The sequence below is a fragment of the Macrobrachium nipponense genome, chromosome 25 (assembly GCF_015104395.2).
Source record: "Macrobrachium nipponense isolate FS-2020 chromosome 25, ASM1510439v2, whole genome shotgun sequence".
NCBI classification, from domain to species: Eukaryota; Metazoa; Arthropoda; class Malacostraca; order Decapoda; family Palaemonidae; genus Macrobrachium; species Macrobrachium nipponense.
This window is the reverse complement of record NC_087214.1, coordinates 77,791,412-77,807,963: the sequence shown is the minus strand read 5'-3', so window position 1 is coordinate 77,807,963 and position 16,552 is coordinate 77,791,412. Positions and strand designations below refer to the sequence as shown.

Below are 16,552 nucleotides of genomic sequence, written 5' to 3'. Positions count from 1 at the left end.
CCCTTGGATACCCCACCAGCATGTGGTTCCCCTCATGGCCCATAGCCCTTGGATACCCCCAGCATGTGGTTCCCCTAGCCCTTGGATACCCCCCAGCATGTGGTTCCCATAGCCCTTGGTACCCCCACCCATGTTGGTTCCCCCAATAGCCCCTCCCTTGGATACCCCCAGCATGTGGTTCCCATAGCCCTTGGATACCCCCAGCATGTGGTTCCCATAGCCCTTGGATACCCCCAGCATGTGGTTCCCATAGCCCTTGGATACCCCCAGCATGTGGTTCCCATAGCCCTTGGATACCCCAGCATGTGGTTCCCATAGCCCTTGGATACCCCCAGCATGTGGTTCCCATAGCCCGGTGTATACCCCAGCATGTGGTTCCCATGAGCCCTTGATACCCCCAGCATATTGTGGTCCCATACCCCTTGGATACCCCTTGCATGTGGTTCCTATAGCTAGGAATAGAACAGCATGTGGTTCCCATACCTCTTGGATAGCCCCTGCATGTGGTTATCATAAGCCGTGGGAGACCCCCTCTTATGAACCCCTGCTCTAGTAGATTATGTTAGGCATGGCAGTGATGACTGAATATAGAATTCACTTCCTCTAACGAAATCGATGTTAACAACCCCTTTAAAGGTGGAGGTGGAGGAGGAGATTCAGCACATGACGCTGAGCCGGGAAGAAGCGAGCAAGATGCTGTGGTCGAAACGTCGCTTCCGGAGGGACGGAGTGAGGAGAACTCCTAGGGAGGAGTGCTGCAGGATCGAAAACGAACAACCCAGACTCTGCAACTTCGAGGAAGTGGCCGAATATTGCATTGAACTGGTAAGAAGACTCTCTAGTTAGTTCACCTTCGATTTCATAGAGGACTCTCATTTTCTGACTACCTTCAGATTTGTAATAAGCAGTTCCCCTGTGTCTTGGAACCTTACATGTTCTAGGTATAGGAGAAGAAATTTCAGTTTAAAAACCCTCTGGTCCCTTATTGGAAATTTTCCTTCTCATTCCTGAGAATTTGTGCATACAGTAAATACAAATAAATCTAAATGAATCAAATATTGTAATATATAATTATATATATATATATATATATATATATAAATATATATATATATATATATATATATATATATATATATATATATATATAATATATATATATATCTTCTTTCCCACCGTTATCCCTACACAAAGGGGTCGGTTACCTGATGTGCCTTTCCTTACAACATCAGGCATGGTTTCTTATTTGGCAAAGGGGTTTATACGACTGCATGCCCATGCTGTCATCAACCACAGCTACTGGCGGTGGCCTCGCCTTTGACTAAAAAGTCCACCTGCAAGCCAGCAGTTTCCACAGTTACTGGCCTTGGGCCTAGTCTTTTACTGAAAGAGTAACACTGCACAAGGCAGCAGCTGTCCTTGTAGTCACCTTTTATGACACGCAGGACCTACGGTGGTAGTATTCTTACACCTCTACCACAGGGTGGGTTTATATATATATATATATATTATATATATATATATATATATATATATATATATATATATGTGAAAGGAAGCCCCAATATAAACCAGCAGGAAAAGGGTCATAGTTTATTACGATACGAGACGTTTCATGCTGACGTCAGCACATCCTCAGTCTCCAATTAATAATAATATAAGCAAAATACATCATATTCATTAAATCACACATAAAAAAATAAAAAAAGTTACAAAATCTAAACTAAAACAAGGAGGAAAAGATAAAAAAAATAAAAATAAAAAAATTTAAATTGATAATAATCTATTCGAGAGCAGAGAAAAGAAGGAATGACAGCGAAACGGGCCACACACACCCAAATTAACTCAGGCCAGAGAGAAAGAGAGAGAGAGAGAGAGATAGAGAGAGAGAGAGAGAGAGGAGCGGCAGAGGCATTTGCATTCAACGCGGGAGACAGGTGCTTTATATATAACGACTCAAGAGTAGTCAAGTATGTAGATTGGTTGGTAATGCCAATAATGGAAAATTGGCTCTTTTCGATGGGAATCTTGTATTTTGATACGTGTATTCTGATATCTGAAAATTCAGGGTTCGAAATTCTAGATGCTGTCCTATCTCCCACTTTGAATGAAAATACCTCTGTTTCGCCTCTCTCTCTCTCTGGCCTGAGTTTCTTTGGTCGTGTATGGCCGTTTCGCTGTCATTCCTTCTTTTCTCCGCTCTCGAATAGGTTATTCAACTTTAAATGATTCATCGGTCAGCTGCGGTGAATCAAAACAGCGATTCATTGGTGAATGATTCATCCTCTTTTCCAGGTGGCCATAAGAGGAAAATATCAATTCTGCTACAACCCAATCAATCAAATTCATTACAGAGGAGTGATCTGAAAATCACAAAATTTGCCTTTCTGTGTCACCAATGAAAGTCGTTAACCGGTTCGTTACGAGTACAATGAATTGCATTCTCCGAAGGAAAGAAATCGTGGTTGGGTGAGATTCCCACTCAAATCTGAAGGAAGAAAGAAAAATGTAAGCTTTGTTTCGGTGTTAAAGTTCCTCATCTGACTGCAGTTTCATTCATCTGCTCTCTTGAAATTTCATCCATTTTCAGGTTCATTCTTTGAAAAATGTGAGAGTTATTGTGCATATTCATTTTTTGCAGCGTCCCGGCGTCAACACCTGCGACAGCTCCAGGTAGGAGGTCTGAAGGATCATCCCGTCCATGTTATACTTGGCATGAGATGTTTCAAGTCGATTCACAGTCTTTGAGATTGTAACATGACTTTCGTGATGTAGAATGACCTAATAAAGCTGTCTTTTGTCTTTCCTCACAGTCAACTGAAATATTATTTGCCTTACCCTTCCTTGCCTTCAGCTAAATTAATCTTTTGTCTCAGCTTTAAATTCAACATTCGTCTGCTTTACCCTTACTTCAGCCAATGGCTCCTGTTTATCTTACCATTAACATTCACAAAGGTTTGTGTTGTCTTACCCTCGGCTGAAACTTTCGATTGTCCCACCTTCATCTTCCACTGAATCTTTCTTTTGACTTCCCGCTACTTTCTTTAGTCACACTTCCTTTCAGCTAGGGATTTGTTTGTTTTTTTTGACACTTTTACCTTCAGCTAAAGATTCCTTTTTAACCTTGCATGCAACTAAAGGTTCCTTTTGTCTCAGCCTTGCCTTCAGCTAAAGGTTCCTTTTGTCTCAGCCTTGTCTTCAGTTAAAGGTTCCTTTTGTCTCAGCCTTGCCTTCAGCTAAAGGTTCCTTTTGTCTCAGCCTTGCCTTCAGCTAAAGGTTCCTTTTGTCTCAGCCTTGCCTTCAGCTAAAGGTTCCTTTTGTCTCACCCTTGCCTTCAGCTAAAGGTTCCTTTTGTCTCAGCCTTGCCTTCAGCTAAAGGTTTCTTTTGTCTCAGCCTTGCCTTCAGCTAAAGGTTCCTTTTGTCTCACCCTTGCCTTCAGCTAAAGGTTCCTTTTAACTCAACCTCGCATTCGGAAAATAGTTCCTTTTATCTCAGCCTTTCCGGCAGCTAAAGGTTCCTTTTGTCTGAACCTTGCCTTGAGCTAAACTCTCGTTTATCTTTCGCTAAAGTTTTCTTCTGCTGGACCTTTGCCAAACGTTCTAGTGTTTTACCTTTACACGCAACATCATCTAGACATTTCCGAACATTAAGCATCTTGCATTATTATTGGCGATTCTTGTCAACGTTTCCGAAAAATTGTTCGATACATCAGTTATTCGTCAAATAAATGCTTTTGAGATTACCGCATATTATTTCGTCCTTGGAAATGCCCGTGAGATTTAATTTTTAGGGAAATTTCTCCCTTTGCTGTTTGTGACGGATATGAAAGAAATACATTAAATAGTATTGTAATATTGAAGGACTTGAATTACCTGTTCTTCTAATTCGCTCTCTGTCTCTGTCTCTCTCTCAGACAGACACATATAGACACATACATACACACACACACACACACACACACACATATATAAATATATATATATATATATATATATATATATATATATATATATATATAATATATATATATATATGTATATATATATATATATGTATAAATGAATGGTGGTCATCGACCTTGCGAGCCCATTGCTTTATCACTGAACTTTGACCGCCACCTAAATATATATATATATATATATATATATATATATATATATATATATATATATATCTTATATATATATGTATTATATAGCATTAATGGGAAAATATTTGACAAAGCCTGGTTTTACATATTATCTAATAGGAAATGTGGACCTAAGAAGTCGAACTGACATCTTTTCTTCACATTCCTTGACGGCTTTCTCTAACACGAGTGAAAGCGGTTTTGTCTTTGGCTGGACGCGGAGGAAAGACTATTTTCTTCGCTCTGAATACAGAACGTCTGAACAAATTTCGTTAAGAAAACAGAATACGTTCCCTCAGAAAGCCCTGAATAATAGGATCCACAAAATACTTCCTATCCCTGATAGAGTAAACAGACAAGCTTGGGAACGATAAGAGACATCGGATATCTAATTTTTTAAGTCCTTCTGACAACAGTGAAAGAATCTTCGATATGCCAATTGTTCCTTCAGAAGTATGCTACGCAAGCGTGTATTAGTAAAGCAGTCTGGAGACGAGGTGAAGATGGAGCATGTCTCCAGGATATTACTCGTTACAGATAAATGAAAAGAAATAGGATTTTGTACGCATTTTGAGATTTAGGTCGAGAATATCATACAGTACATACTTGCAGGAATACTGATGCAGTTGTCTTCAGGCGTGCGTGTGTGCGTGTGTGTGTTCTGTTTGCATAATGGGAGAGCTTTCGAAGAGGATACAGGAATCCAAGAGTTTCACTGTAGTCTATGAAACTCGACGAAAGGGAACTCCAATTTTTCAAAGCATTCACGGAACTTTCTTTAAATAATGAGGGGAAAAGAGATAATAAGAAATCAGCATAATTCTTTTCTAGTCCTTTTAATGACAATAAAAAACATGTTCAAACTGCTGTCCAGAAAAAACGAAATAATAATGCCATCAAGCAGACATGAAATGCCCTCAGATAACTTTGCGTATCTGGTTCACTACATAATTTAGAATGGAAATTTACAGGCATTGTATCAAAAAATCCTTCCTTTGGGAATTCCCTTATAATTCCCTTTCCCTTTATAATTCTGGAAGTATATTTTGATGTCATTTTTACCATAATCTGGCAACATTATATAAGGCACGAACCATTACGCGAGCTGGAACCCGGCACTGATGTCTACCCCACCCACCCGATCCCCTACCTACCCAGCCCCACCCAAGGCGGAAAAACAGGTTTGAGGAGGAGGGTGGATATCTCCCCTACCCACCCGATCCCCTACCTACCCTCCCCCACCCGAAGTGGACAAACAGGTTTGCAGGAGGAGGGTGGATATCTCCCCTACCCACCCGTTTCACTACCTACCTGGCCCTTACCCAGGGTGGGGAAAATGATTTGCAGGGGGTGGGTGGCTGTGTCATGTCTCTCCTACTGCAACTCGGTGAGGACAAAAATAAAAGACCCATTCGGATCTTATTTGTATAAAATTATGTTAAAAGGAAATTATAATAAAAATCACTGCAATAAACTGTGCCTAACCAGCAGTAAAGATTTGTCCTCATTAAGCTAATTTGAAATCCTTTATATTTTTTCTTCCTTTGTCTGAATAAATGGCGGTAAAATGCATCAATCAGTTTTCTTTACTTAATGATATTGTACTATACGCTATACGGCTAGCCATGAAATCAAAAGGGTGGAACATGAAAATTGCAAATAAAAAAAAAAAAACCTGAGTTTGTTTATCTGTCACAGTTGCTCGAGCTGTCTAAGATTCAAGCAGAGAGTTTTTTGACGGATGTACAGAAACTGCTCGACCAAATATGAAGAAAAGGCTATGTACAAAATGGCAGTCTTGTCAAAGACTCCGAACAATAGCGCAGAAAATATTTTTATACTGGTTGTCAATTGCAACGATTATATCCATATTATATTTGCGAGGGAAATAAAGGAAGTAATAAACTTTGACCTTGTACTCCTTCACCCAAAACATTTACATTCAGCGTCCAGTTGTGATACGTTTTATATACATATAAAAAACAGGTATTCTATAATTTGATTGAAATGGTACAAAATTATCTTATATTAATATATGTCAAAAAAGCAGAATTTTATTGGATTAAAGACAAATAATAGGATGCAAATTCCAAATCATGAGTGATTTGAATTCAGACATCCAGTTGGACCAAAACATTCAGTGGCAACACTGTTCCGGATCTTATCATCTTGTGTTCTTTTCCTGCAATCGCTTATCTAGGCCAGTTTTTTAAATATCAAAGCGATAAGGAAACTTCAGATGATTTTTATAATGTTCTGACAATCCTGGATTAGATACAGAAATTAGTCACTAACTTTGATCACATTGGTGCTGTCGTTTCTAAACCAGGCTGACCTTATGTTAAAAAGGACTCTTGCTTTTAGAAAAGTACGTCAAATCTGACTCATACGATTTGTAAATTAAATACAAAATTATTCTCAAAACCTGATTTTCTTTAACGTGAAATACTTCAAGACAACAAAAGCATTATAATCAAAGGTGCGTATTACAACTTATTTCAGCGTTTTAGACTTTTGGGAAAAACAGACTAAATATCGATATTCGAGCATCTGTTATCTCTGACCCAACAGTGTGTAACAGTGTGCATTAGGCTTAACTAATTGTCTCATTTTCAGAGCTACCTGAACCACAACGGCGGCATGAAACCCTTACCTGCCTATATGCACACACAGAGACAGAGTGATTTGTACACTTGGACAATATCAATTTAATAAGAAAGCCAGCCTAATATACCAACAAAAGAAGGTTAGATGCATACATAAAAGTCAACGAGAAAGTAAACCAATCCTACAGTATAGACGCTCGAGTTTAAGAGAGCATAATTCATTAACATAGCTAATATGTATATATGCATAGGGAGCCTTTATGTCCTGGAGTCCTCCCCCTCTCCACCCTCACTGCCCCCCTCGCCCTTTTGCATCTGCATTCTTCCCTAAGCCTCTCTTGACCGGGGTCCTCCCCCATGCATCTGCCATTCTTCCTTAAGTCTCTCTGGAGAGTAGATTCTGGGATAGCAGTGGTTACCTATGTGGAGTGTACGCCCACCAGGGGGTCATTTGATTTTCAATGGGGGGGGGGGGGGGGGCGGAGAATTCGAGACTGTTTAAACCAATTTGAGGGCCTTTCAGGATTCCTCCACGTGAATATATAAGAAGTGTATATCATAACAGGGGGCCATCAGGATCTTAGAAGTGATTAAGGGGGCATGGCCAAAAAAAACAAAAAAGGTTGGAAACCGTGGGTTAGACAATTCTAGTTTCGTTGTTTAAATAACTCGCTGCTTTAAGTATTGTGGAGTAACGTCATCAGTTCCTAGATATATCTAAGGTATATTTAGGGCAGATGACATTATCATCCAACTTTCAATGTCTTATAATGAACTAACATATTTTTTTTACCAAAGACTCATTCGAATATTCTTTATATTATGGCATGTCAGGGACTAACCATTTTCCCTCTAAGAATAGTAACATCGTTCCCTGAAAGTATGCCATCACGATACGAGTTTTGCTCAAACAAAAATATCCCGGAAACGCAACGAAACATATTCATGACTCAGAATGACTAGACGGATGAAAGACGAAACCGCAGTCGGTTATCTTAAGTTGCCTTATGTCATCGAAAGACTGGATCGCCTCCTTCACAACTTGGAGGCCGTCCTCCACCCTCCCGAAGAGCCCCTTGATCATCTCGCCTGGATCGTCTCTGGTGCTGATGTAGAACTGCGAAGCCGAGGTTTCTGCCCGCTTCCCCCAGACACTCCCAGCTCTCCAGGGGTCGCTCTTCTTCTCGTTTTCCATAGGGACAGGGACCAAAGGTGCCCCTCCTTCTCCTGTGTTCCTCGCGTAATCTCCTCCCCTGATGTGCTCCCTGTTTTGACCCTTGCCCCAGGTCTCGAGCAGTTTGGAATTAATGTAGGAAACTTCCTTCATCCCTGAGCACAACAGAGCGAAGTTCTTTGCCCTGGGATTGTCTGGCAGAAGCCTAATGTGAACTTTTCCCAAGACCTTTTCCTTGGATCCGATCTCGAGAAAAGACAGCATCGATTTTTCTTTCAGGGACATCAGCTCTTTATACTGCAATGAGAAATGAGTGCGTTGGTTCATATCTATTTCTACAGAATCATTCGCTCTAGGATAAATCTCTCTTAATGAAAAATATTACCAAGAAGAGTTTTCCAAAGATTTTTTTATATATATAATTAAAGGGAACCTAAAATATAATATTATGGTATTAACGGTTCCTCAGTTCTTCCAAAGTGAACTTCATGTTGTATACTTTGTTCTATGTTTAAGCTCAAAATCAAATAGTTGTGTTTTACTATCTACAGAAATTACAAAGAAATAACTAACCATAAATATAAGAATTGTAGGTAGCAAGAAAACATTATATTTGTCCCGATATGTACATTACAACTATAAAACCCGAGTCAAGACAAGTAAAAGACACATACCCCGATGGTGCGGGCATTCTGAGGAGGAAGTTTGTTCAAGAGGCAATGCAAGTAGAGGTGATTCCCCCGATAAGAAATCTTGGCGCAGGAAACCTGACCTCGTCCACGCTGAACAGCAAAGAGCAGCTCTTGTTCTGCTAAGAGTCTTATATCCTCTCCCATCTGCAGCACGATGTCGCCCTTTTTTAGACAACAAAGAAGTTAAAAATGAGCTTATCTGCGTTGATCTCTTCCTTATGCCCTTGGGTACCCGTACCCCACAATCGTAATGTATGTTAAGGTCAGGAGCTGAATGCACGTACACAGTGACAACTTCAAAAGTAATGATTTTAGTTTTCTCTAAAAGGAAATTATTAACATGACTTTGTCTGTCCGCCCTGAGATCTTAAAAACTACCGAGACTAGAGGGCTGCAAATTGGTATGTTGATCATCCACCCTCCAATCATCAAACATACCAAATTCCAGCTCTCTAGCCTCAGTGGTTTTTATTTTATTCAAGGTTAACCATGGCACATGCGTCTGGCTCCGCCAAGTCCAATTCCGAGTGCTGCCTGGTCGTAGCTGAGGGTATCATACTGCAGCACATCGAGTGTTTCATACGCTGTACAGAAAACTTTCTTGTGCCGAAGCGAAGTTTTTACTCGTTTTATTTTAGAAAACCTTCGAATACTGAGAGATCCTATATAACTGTACTAAACACCATCTTAACAGGGACTTCACGTTAAGAGCGCACAGAGATGCAGCTTGGGCAGTGTTGAGAATTTTGTTCAAAACCTCTGGTAAGGATGAGTCTTTTGCTTTCTGTTTTGTCTATTTTTTTAAATCTTTTTTTACGTTTATTGCGGCTGGCTTAGGTAACGAAGGCTGTCTTGGATGGGGTGTAATAATCACTGCCGTTGGATATAGATTCTTAGTCAACGGAGGGTGAATATAAGACCGTTGAATATTAGAGAGAGAGAGAGAGAGAGAGAGAGAGAGAGAGAATAAATGTTATGCACATTGACGCCATATTTCTTTGACGATATATCTTTCACTCATCGAAAAAAGGACATTCTGTGTTCCTGTGCAATGGTGTGAAACAGCTTAGATAAAGGATGACTGACAATATATTATACTGATATTCTAAGAATATAAACGGCAATTTCATAGGCAAATTGGAACTTTCGCTGGCTAATAGTTATTTTAATGTTTTGCGCTGACACTTCTGTTATACAATTACCATAGTTAAAGCCAGACAAAAAGGCTAGTACGCATTTCATGAATTAAATTCATGAACGTTTTGTTTTTTTCGAAATCTTCGACATAATTGATGGTCGACTTTCTAGACCAAATCCTCCGACTGTGAGAGTCTCTCATTTATATCCCCACTAGGCTAAAGACAAGTCAAATTACCCAAGGCATGTCAGTTTCTGGGCCATATGGCAATTTTCCACCAAATACCAAACTGGATGCACCAGTTTATTTGGAAACTATATTTCAGTACCGATACAGAGTAGTTGAAATGTTGTGCTTTCCCAGGTTTTAGGGGATAATGATAGTAATGTCGTGATAGCTAAAGTAGTGAATGTAGGAAAGTGAGAACGTTGGTTTTCTGTATATGGTAAATTTGTATTCTGTCGTGTCTCTGATTATTAAAACATCAAGAAAAGGAATTTTATTGTCTGTTTCCCATTCAACTTTAAATTTGATGCTGGGCACTAATGCGTTTAATTTTGAGAGCAATTCATTAAAATTACCCCACCTATCATCCCAAAATGTTAGAATATCATCCACGTATCTCATCCACAGCATGTTTTTGGGTTTTATTGCATTTATTACTGTAGTTTCAAAGTACTCCATGTACAGATTGGCTAAAACGGGACTTAAAGGACTACCCATACTACACCCAAATTTTTGCTTGTAGAATGATTCCCCGAATGAAAATACGTTATTAGATGCACATAATTCAACTAACTTTATTATTTTGTCAAGCGCCAATGGGAAATTATCTGAATAGGGGGATAATTTTTCCCTTAAAAACTGAAGAACGTCCTGTACTGGTACTTTTGTGAATAGGGAGTCTACGTCAAGGCTTAAAAGTTTTATGTTGTGAAGTGGTATATGTGCTTCTCTGAATTTGTGACAAAAATCTTCCGAATGTTTGATGTGACTGGGAGAAAAAGTGCCTAAAAAAGGAGAAAGGAGGCCAGCTAACCATTTAGAAATTTTGTAATTGAAAGCTCCGGCGCATGAAACGATGGGTCTGAATGGAAGATTGTCTTTGTGAGTTTTGGGAAGGCCATAAAAGTAGGGTAATTTAGGATTAATTACATAACCATAGAATAAACTGGAATTTGTCACGTGTAATTTATAGCAGCAACTGCCGGTACAAGAGTCAAATGATGGAATCGGCCTTAATAAAAGAGAAGCAGGTAATGAACATCTTAAAAGGAGCGAGGATTTCGGATGTCATCGACGGAGTTTTTATTCAACCAACGCTTAAGAAGATTAAAGGAAGATTATCAGCGGGGGTGACCTAAATTGGCTTACTTGTGGACGGATCTCTTGGTATAAATACCACCTTTTCTGTAAACTTTTTTCATTCATATACCTGAAGAGAGAGACCGCAGTCTCTGAAATCTAGTACTTTCCTCTCTACATTTTGGTGATTTTATGGGCTCCTTTTATTAGCTGGAATTCTGTTATTAGAGTGCTCCAGCAGGTATGAGAGATCTTTGTTACTCATTGCAAGCTTTCCAAATTCATCTATGCTCTTCGAACAGGCAGCACTATACATATAATTTACTAGTATGATAATTCACATAGGTAAGCACTTCGAACGGGCAGTACTATACTACATAGTATATTTATAGTAAGAATGCTATTTATATATGCACTTCGAACTGACAGTGCTGTAAACATATGTTAAAAGTATGCTATTTATATATTCACTTCGAACAGGCAGTATTATACATATATGCTAAGTATGATATTCATACAAATGCACTTCGAACAGTCAGTACAATTAGTATAGTCACCCAATTGACATTCCTCGTTCGTTTTCTTCTTGAGACGCACGTATGCCTACGTTTTCTTTCGACGCACTGATAAATCATAAACTGGACACATATCAGCGGTTAAATATCGTTAAATCACTATCGACAGACAAGGAAAAATCACGTAGATTTGGTTACTAATGTATGTGCTCAAATTTCTTCCTCCTGGCCTTGTTGGTGATTTACGAATGTTATAAGTTTTCCGATCATAGATTATACTACTTTGCAAATACTTAAAAGCGTGTTCATGATAATACCTATTTGTGTGGTGTGTCCTGTATCACAACTGAACCAGGATATATCTATGCGACTCTGTCTAGGTATGAGTGTGGTAAAGGCTGTTGGATTTCAAGTTGTTTTTTTATTATCGTTCAGCTACAGTAGTAGTTCTATATGAAATATGAGATTATCTAGGAACTTCAGTTTGCATTGTCACTTGTAACGGACGTTTTCATTCATTCTTAGTCTTAATCATTTCCATGATCAGTTTTGTTAACAGTAAGGAAACACAGCCATAAAAAATCAGTGCTTGATCAATAGAATATAGGATAAACCACAAGATGGTAAGAATTATAATTATATTTGTCATTTAACATCCAAGGACTGAGATTCCTTAAGTTTAACGGCAGAGGCAAAATTAAGGTCTCAAAAATTATTACAAAATAATTTTATTTTAACAATACTATCTGATCTATTTATTAATTTAATTTTTTTAAATTAATTTTTTATTTATTCATTATTAATTTCTTTTTATAATCGGGATTTCTTCTTTCTGTATCTCACGTTAGTTCCTTTTAATTCTTCCTCGTGAACACCATATTCTTTGGAAGATTGAATTTCAAGTCATTGGCCCCTGTGGGCTTCTTCCATATAAATTGGTTTCATCTACTGAATAATAATTAATAATAATAATAATAATAATAATAATAATAATAATAATAATAATAATAATAATAGTTATAGAAGCGGGACTAAAATTAATCAAGAAGGAAAAATGCTCCTGCCTGGATGTAAACTGTTAACAAATGACACGAACAATATATTGTTGACGAACTCTTTTGTGTCAAATACGAAGAGCTGTAATGAAAATGAAAGAAAGATAAAAAAAAACTGTCAGCTGATAAGCAAAAGCCAAGAGATGGATGACAGTATTCGGAAGTGGTTGGGTTGCCCAAGAAGACAGAGGACAGAAGGTTAAAATATAGTTTGTATAAATCAACAGTCTGGAAGCAGGAAGACCGGGAGACCCAGGAAGCACTGACCGACCGACCGACCCAATGGGGTACGAGATGTGCTGGAACAAATGAGTGTCAGTATAACCAAGTTGAGTGATATCGTCTCTAAATAATAGAGACGAGTGGTGAAATGTCAGTACGAGACGCTTTTGCTAACGAGTTTCTGTGTAAACATGCAAAGCGGCTTGGCAAAGTTCTGTCTACAAAGCTGTAACTGCCAGTACGCTTTTATATCTAAACATCTTTATTTTTTTATGGAAACCGCTTCTAATGACCAAAAAACTACGTTATTAATTAATGAGGACGTGTCAGGCTGCATTCACGAGTTCAGAACATCAAATGAAACGGTGGGAAATAAATGTTTAGTGTTCTTGAATCGAATATAATTTAGAGCCAGTAAATCTTATCAAATCTTAACGATAACATCAACGTTCGAGCTGCCGCCGATCGCTGGCAATGAGGACAGAGTTCGTAAAGGGCAGTGACTAAGCTACAGTTTCGGCCAGAAAATTCCTTTCCTGGAGTTCTCATCTCAGTCAGTTGAAAAGTTATTTTTTGACAAGAATGTCTTACTTAACAATGAAAACAAGAATCGCCCCAAGAAATATGACAAATTTTAAATCATTTCGTATATATTTCATAACTGACAAACCTTGTCTCAACTTAGGGATAAATTCTCCGGCTGTAGCACTAGAGAATTGATCCCTACGTGTTGGGTACTACACGTACAAACAGCGATGAAAGAATTGTTGACACCGAAAAGCTGAACACGTCACAAACGAACAACATTGCTGCAAAAGATAGTTCTCACCCCCCGAAGGTCCCACAAAAACCGGTTCGTCTTCCAGGGAGTCTTCCGTCTTCAATATATAGTAAGTAAGGAGAGCCACCACCACCACCTCAATGAATGTCACCATCTCTGTCGCTACGCGTGCACCTAATGTTACAAAATAATACATATATACATGTATATACTCTCACTTTAAGCCATTTCGAGATTGATAAAATGTCAAATGAACAGCTATGGTCAAAACATGTGTATCAAAATGCATAACAGCTCTCTCGCGCTGGTTCACAAGCGGACTTATAACTGATTTTTCGCTGTGTAACCGAGATATTTCTTAATAATTCGCGTTTTTGGTGAACCCAGCACATTAGTGAGTTTTTCTTTCCTCTCTCTCTCTCTCTCTCTCTCTCTCTCTCTCTCTCTCTCTCTCTCTCTCTCTATATATATATATATATATATATATATATATATATATATATATATATATATATATATATATATACTTGCATGTATGCATGCAATAACGTATATGCTGGTTTCACAATAAACCACAACCAAATCGTTAACACCTCAGTTACATGGGTCAAACTAACCAGTGTGCCATCACCCAAACATCTTGATGAAAGGAAGCTTTCAAAATATTTGCAGAATACAATCAAAAACTTGTAGTCAGCGTTATGCCAACCCACTTCATTTACAAATAGCATTTACGAGATTGTATTGACAACGTAAAATTTTGTAAACAAAACTTTATAAATTTTCCAGAGAAACAAAATATCTATTTTGAGTTAATTAATTTCTATTGGAGCAAACAAGCTGATATCTTACGCTGGATTATATTGGGTATGTTCATTGTTATTTTCTAATGAATTTGATTCTGCCCACTTCCAATGTTTTCCGGTCTTTTCTGAATACTTCTGGACAAAGATTTAATTGAAATTATATATATATATATATATATATATATATATATATATATATATATATATATATGAGTATCCTCTCAATTATTCAAATTCCCGAAATCATTGCTGAGAATGTTAAGCCGAGATACTTGCAATTTCACCAAAACTGAGAATATAAATGAGCACCAACTACTTCCCCAAGTGACATACCATATTAAGTGTTCAACCCGGAAATCTGCAACTTAGTGTCCGTGGATCCACAAGGTAGTGTTGATTGTACAATCGTTCATCACCTCCGAGTTTTATATGGCACCGAAATATTGATAGTCAGCGCATCGGTAGTGATAAACATTACGATAAACAAATCGTTGGTCATAGATTCATATTGTTGGTGTTTGTTTAGTTTTATCCGGATATAAATTTGGAAAATATTATTAAATTCGAATTGAAAGCAATGTTACTGTAACGTAACCTTTTAATTTTCACACCGATTTAAACGAAGTGTCTTACCGATGAAGATAACGCTACGAAATATATTATGTTTTCCCGATACGTATTAGACAAGTTTTGTACGGCGATACGCGTCACATCTTGGCTGTGTACGAACTTTCGTTAAAGTGAATACAAATTACATCTGCTTATGGTACAAAGAATAATGAGTATCATGATGAAATAGCGCTTATCATGGCAAGGAAGATAAACCCTTCTTTGCAAATCTTTCCTGGCAAGGAAGTGAAATATCTCACTAGCCTTTCTCGAGAATGATCAAAGTATATCGCCAAAGTTCATATAGAATAATTCTTTGAAATTACTAAAAGGAGAAATAAGGACGCCAGGCAATGCTGGCGGCATTCGAGTGCTGTTGTAATAAGCAGAACCTGCAGTTTTAGGATACGACAGAGGGAAGCTGTCCTTTTGTAGTCAGGGCGTCCAGTCGCTAGGCCTATATACACCTGGCCCCCTTCCTGCAACCCCTTTCGTTCCTTTTACTTCACCTGCTTTCATATTCTTTTCCTTCCGTCTTACTTTCCATCCTCTCCTAACAATTGATTCATAGTGCAACTGCTCGGAGGTTTTCCTGCTGTTGCACATTTCAAAAACCCTTTACTGTCAATATCCGATTCAGCTCTGAATGACTTCATTAGTCCCAGTGCTTGGCCTTTGGCCTAAATTCTATACTATTCAGTTCAGTTCAGTTCTATACACTAGGTTTCTTTGTATAAAGCTGGCCAGCTCTTGCTCAAGTGCGGTGTCTGAATGGCCCCCTGAATGAGGGGCTATTTGATTTTGAATCAAGTGACTTTTAAATTCCAGAAGAATCAGACCATCCCGAAACAATATGCACGCTTGCATTGAACTTGTGCGTGCATTCATACGATTTCATGATTCCGAATGATTAGATTTATAATTACATTCAACAATGTACTTAAGATTTTTATGGGCAATGTTTATATCCACTATTCTCGATCTATTTTTGCTCGAAGGCCAAAGGTATTTGTCGCTGTGATACCAGGTTATTGCAGACCAAACAAAGGGTCGTAGACGACTCAAGGCAGAATGTAAGAGAGTTTATGGCCAACATTTAAACGTTGAATTATTACCCCCCGGTATTTTCGCTTTCCGTCGTAAAGAACCAATAATTTAACTCAACTGTTGCATGATTTTTTACGCTTTCCTTACAGGAACTGTCGGAGACATGCGGAGCACAAAAGCGCGATCGTATATGCCAACCATGTTTGGAATACGAATGTATTTCATTCTGTAAATTTCCTGGAGATTTTGGCAACAGAAACTCTATAGGCGCCAGGCTGCCTACTTGTGTGTTTTAACCCTCTATACAAATAGGATATACTGAACAGCAATAACAGCATCTATATATATATATATATATATATATATATATATATATATTATATATATATATATATATATATATCGAAGGATCCACAGTAATACTCTTGATTAGAAAACGAAATGTATCATAGTAAATAATAAATATAGGCGA

The 16,552-nt window shown here is 38.2% G+C and overlaps 4 protein-coding genes across 7 annotated transcripts in view; 2 read left to right on the top strand and 2 right to left on the bottom strand.

The window, feature by feature from the left end:
- LOC135199117 (uncharacterized) overlaps positions 1-16,552 on the bottom strand; it is a gene marked incomplete at its 5' end in the record, with an annotated part of 413,213 nt that overhangs the window by 91,878 nt on the left and 304,783 nt on the right. The window lies entirely within an intron of this gene.
- The window catches only part of LOC135199560 (uncharacterized), a 371,126-nt gene that overhangs the window by 103,863 nt on the left and 250,711 nt on the right, over positions 1-16,552 (top strand). The window lies entirely within an intron of this gene.
- Positions 1-16,552, top strand: part of LOC135199563 (uncharacterized) — a 118,454-nt gene that overhangs the window by 21,540 nt on the left and 80,362 nt on the right. For 2 of the 4 annotated variants that reach the window (XR_010311096.1, XM_064227728.1), the window contains exon 4: positions 637-825. The exons of 1 other annotated variant lie outside the window; for it this stretch is intronic. Coding sequence is in view for 2 of the 3 variants with exons in the window: in XM_064227728.1 (XP_064083798.1) it covers positions 637-825 (189 nt within the window). In the remaining variant the exon portion in view is untranslated. Of the gene's footprint in view, positions 1-636; positions 826-2,641; positions 2,797-16,552 lie in introns of those variants that run through there. One more of the 4 variants, XM_064227727.1, reaches the window with a different exon arrangement.
- On the bottom strand, positions 7,038-15,673 carry LOC135199553 (uncharacterized). Its single transcript, XM_064227710.1, has 3 exons — positions 14,758-15,673; positions 8,585-8,764; positions 7,038-8,207 (listed from the first exon to the last, which is right to left on the bottom strand). Exons 1-3 carry the CDS (start codon positions 14,758-14,760, stop codon positions 7,680-7,682), a joined length of 711 nt encoding a protein of 236 aa, XP_064083780.1. The 5' UTR covers positions 14,761-15,673; the 3' UTR covers positions 7,038-7,679.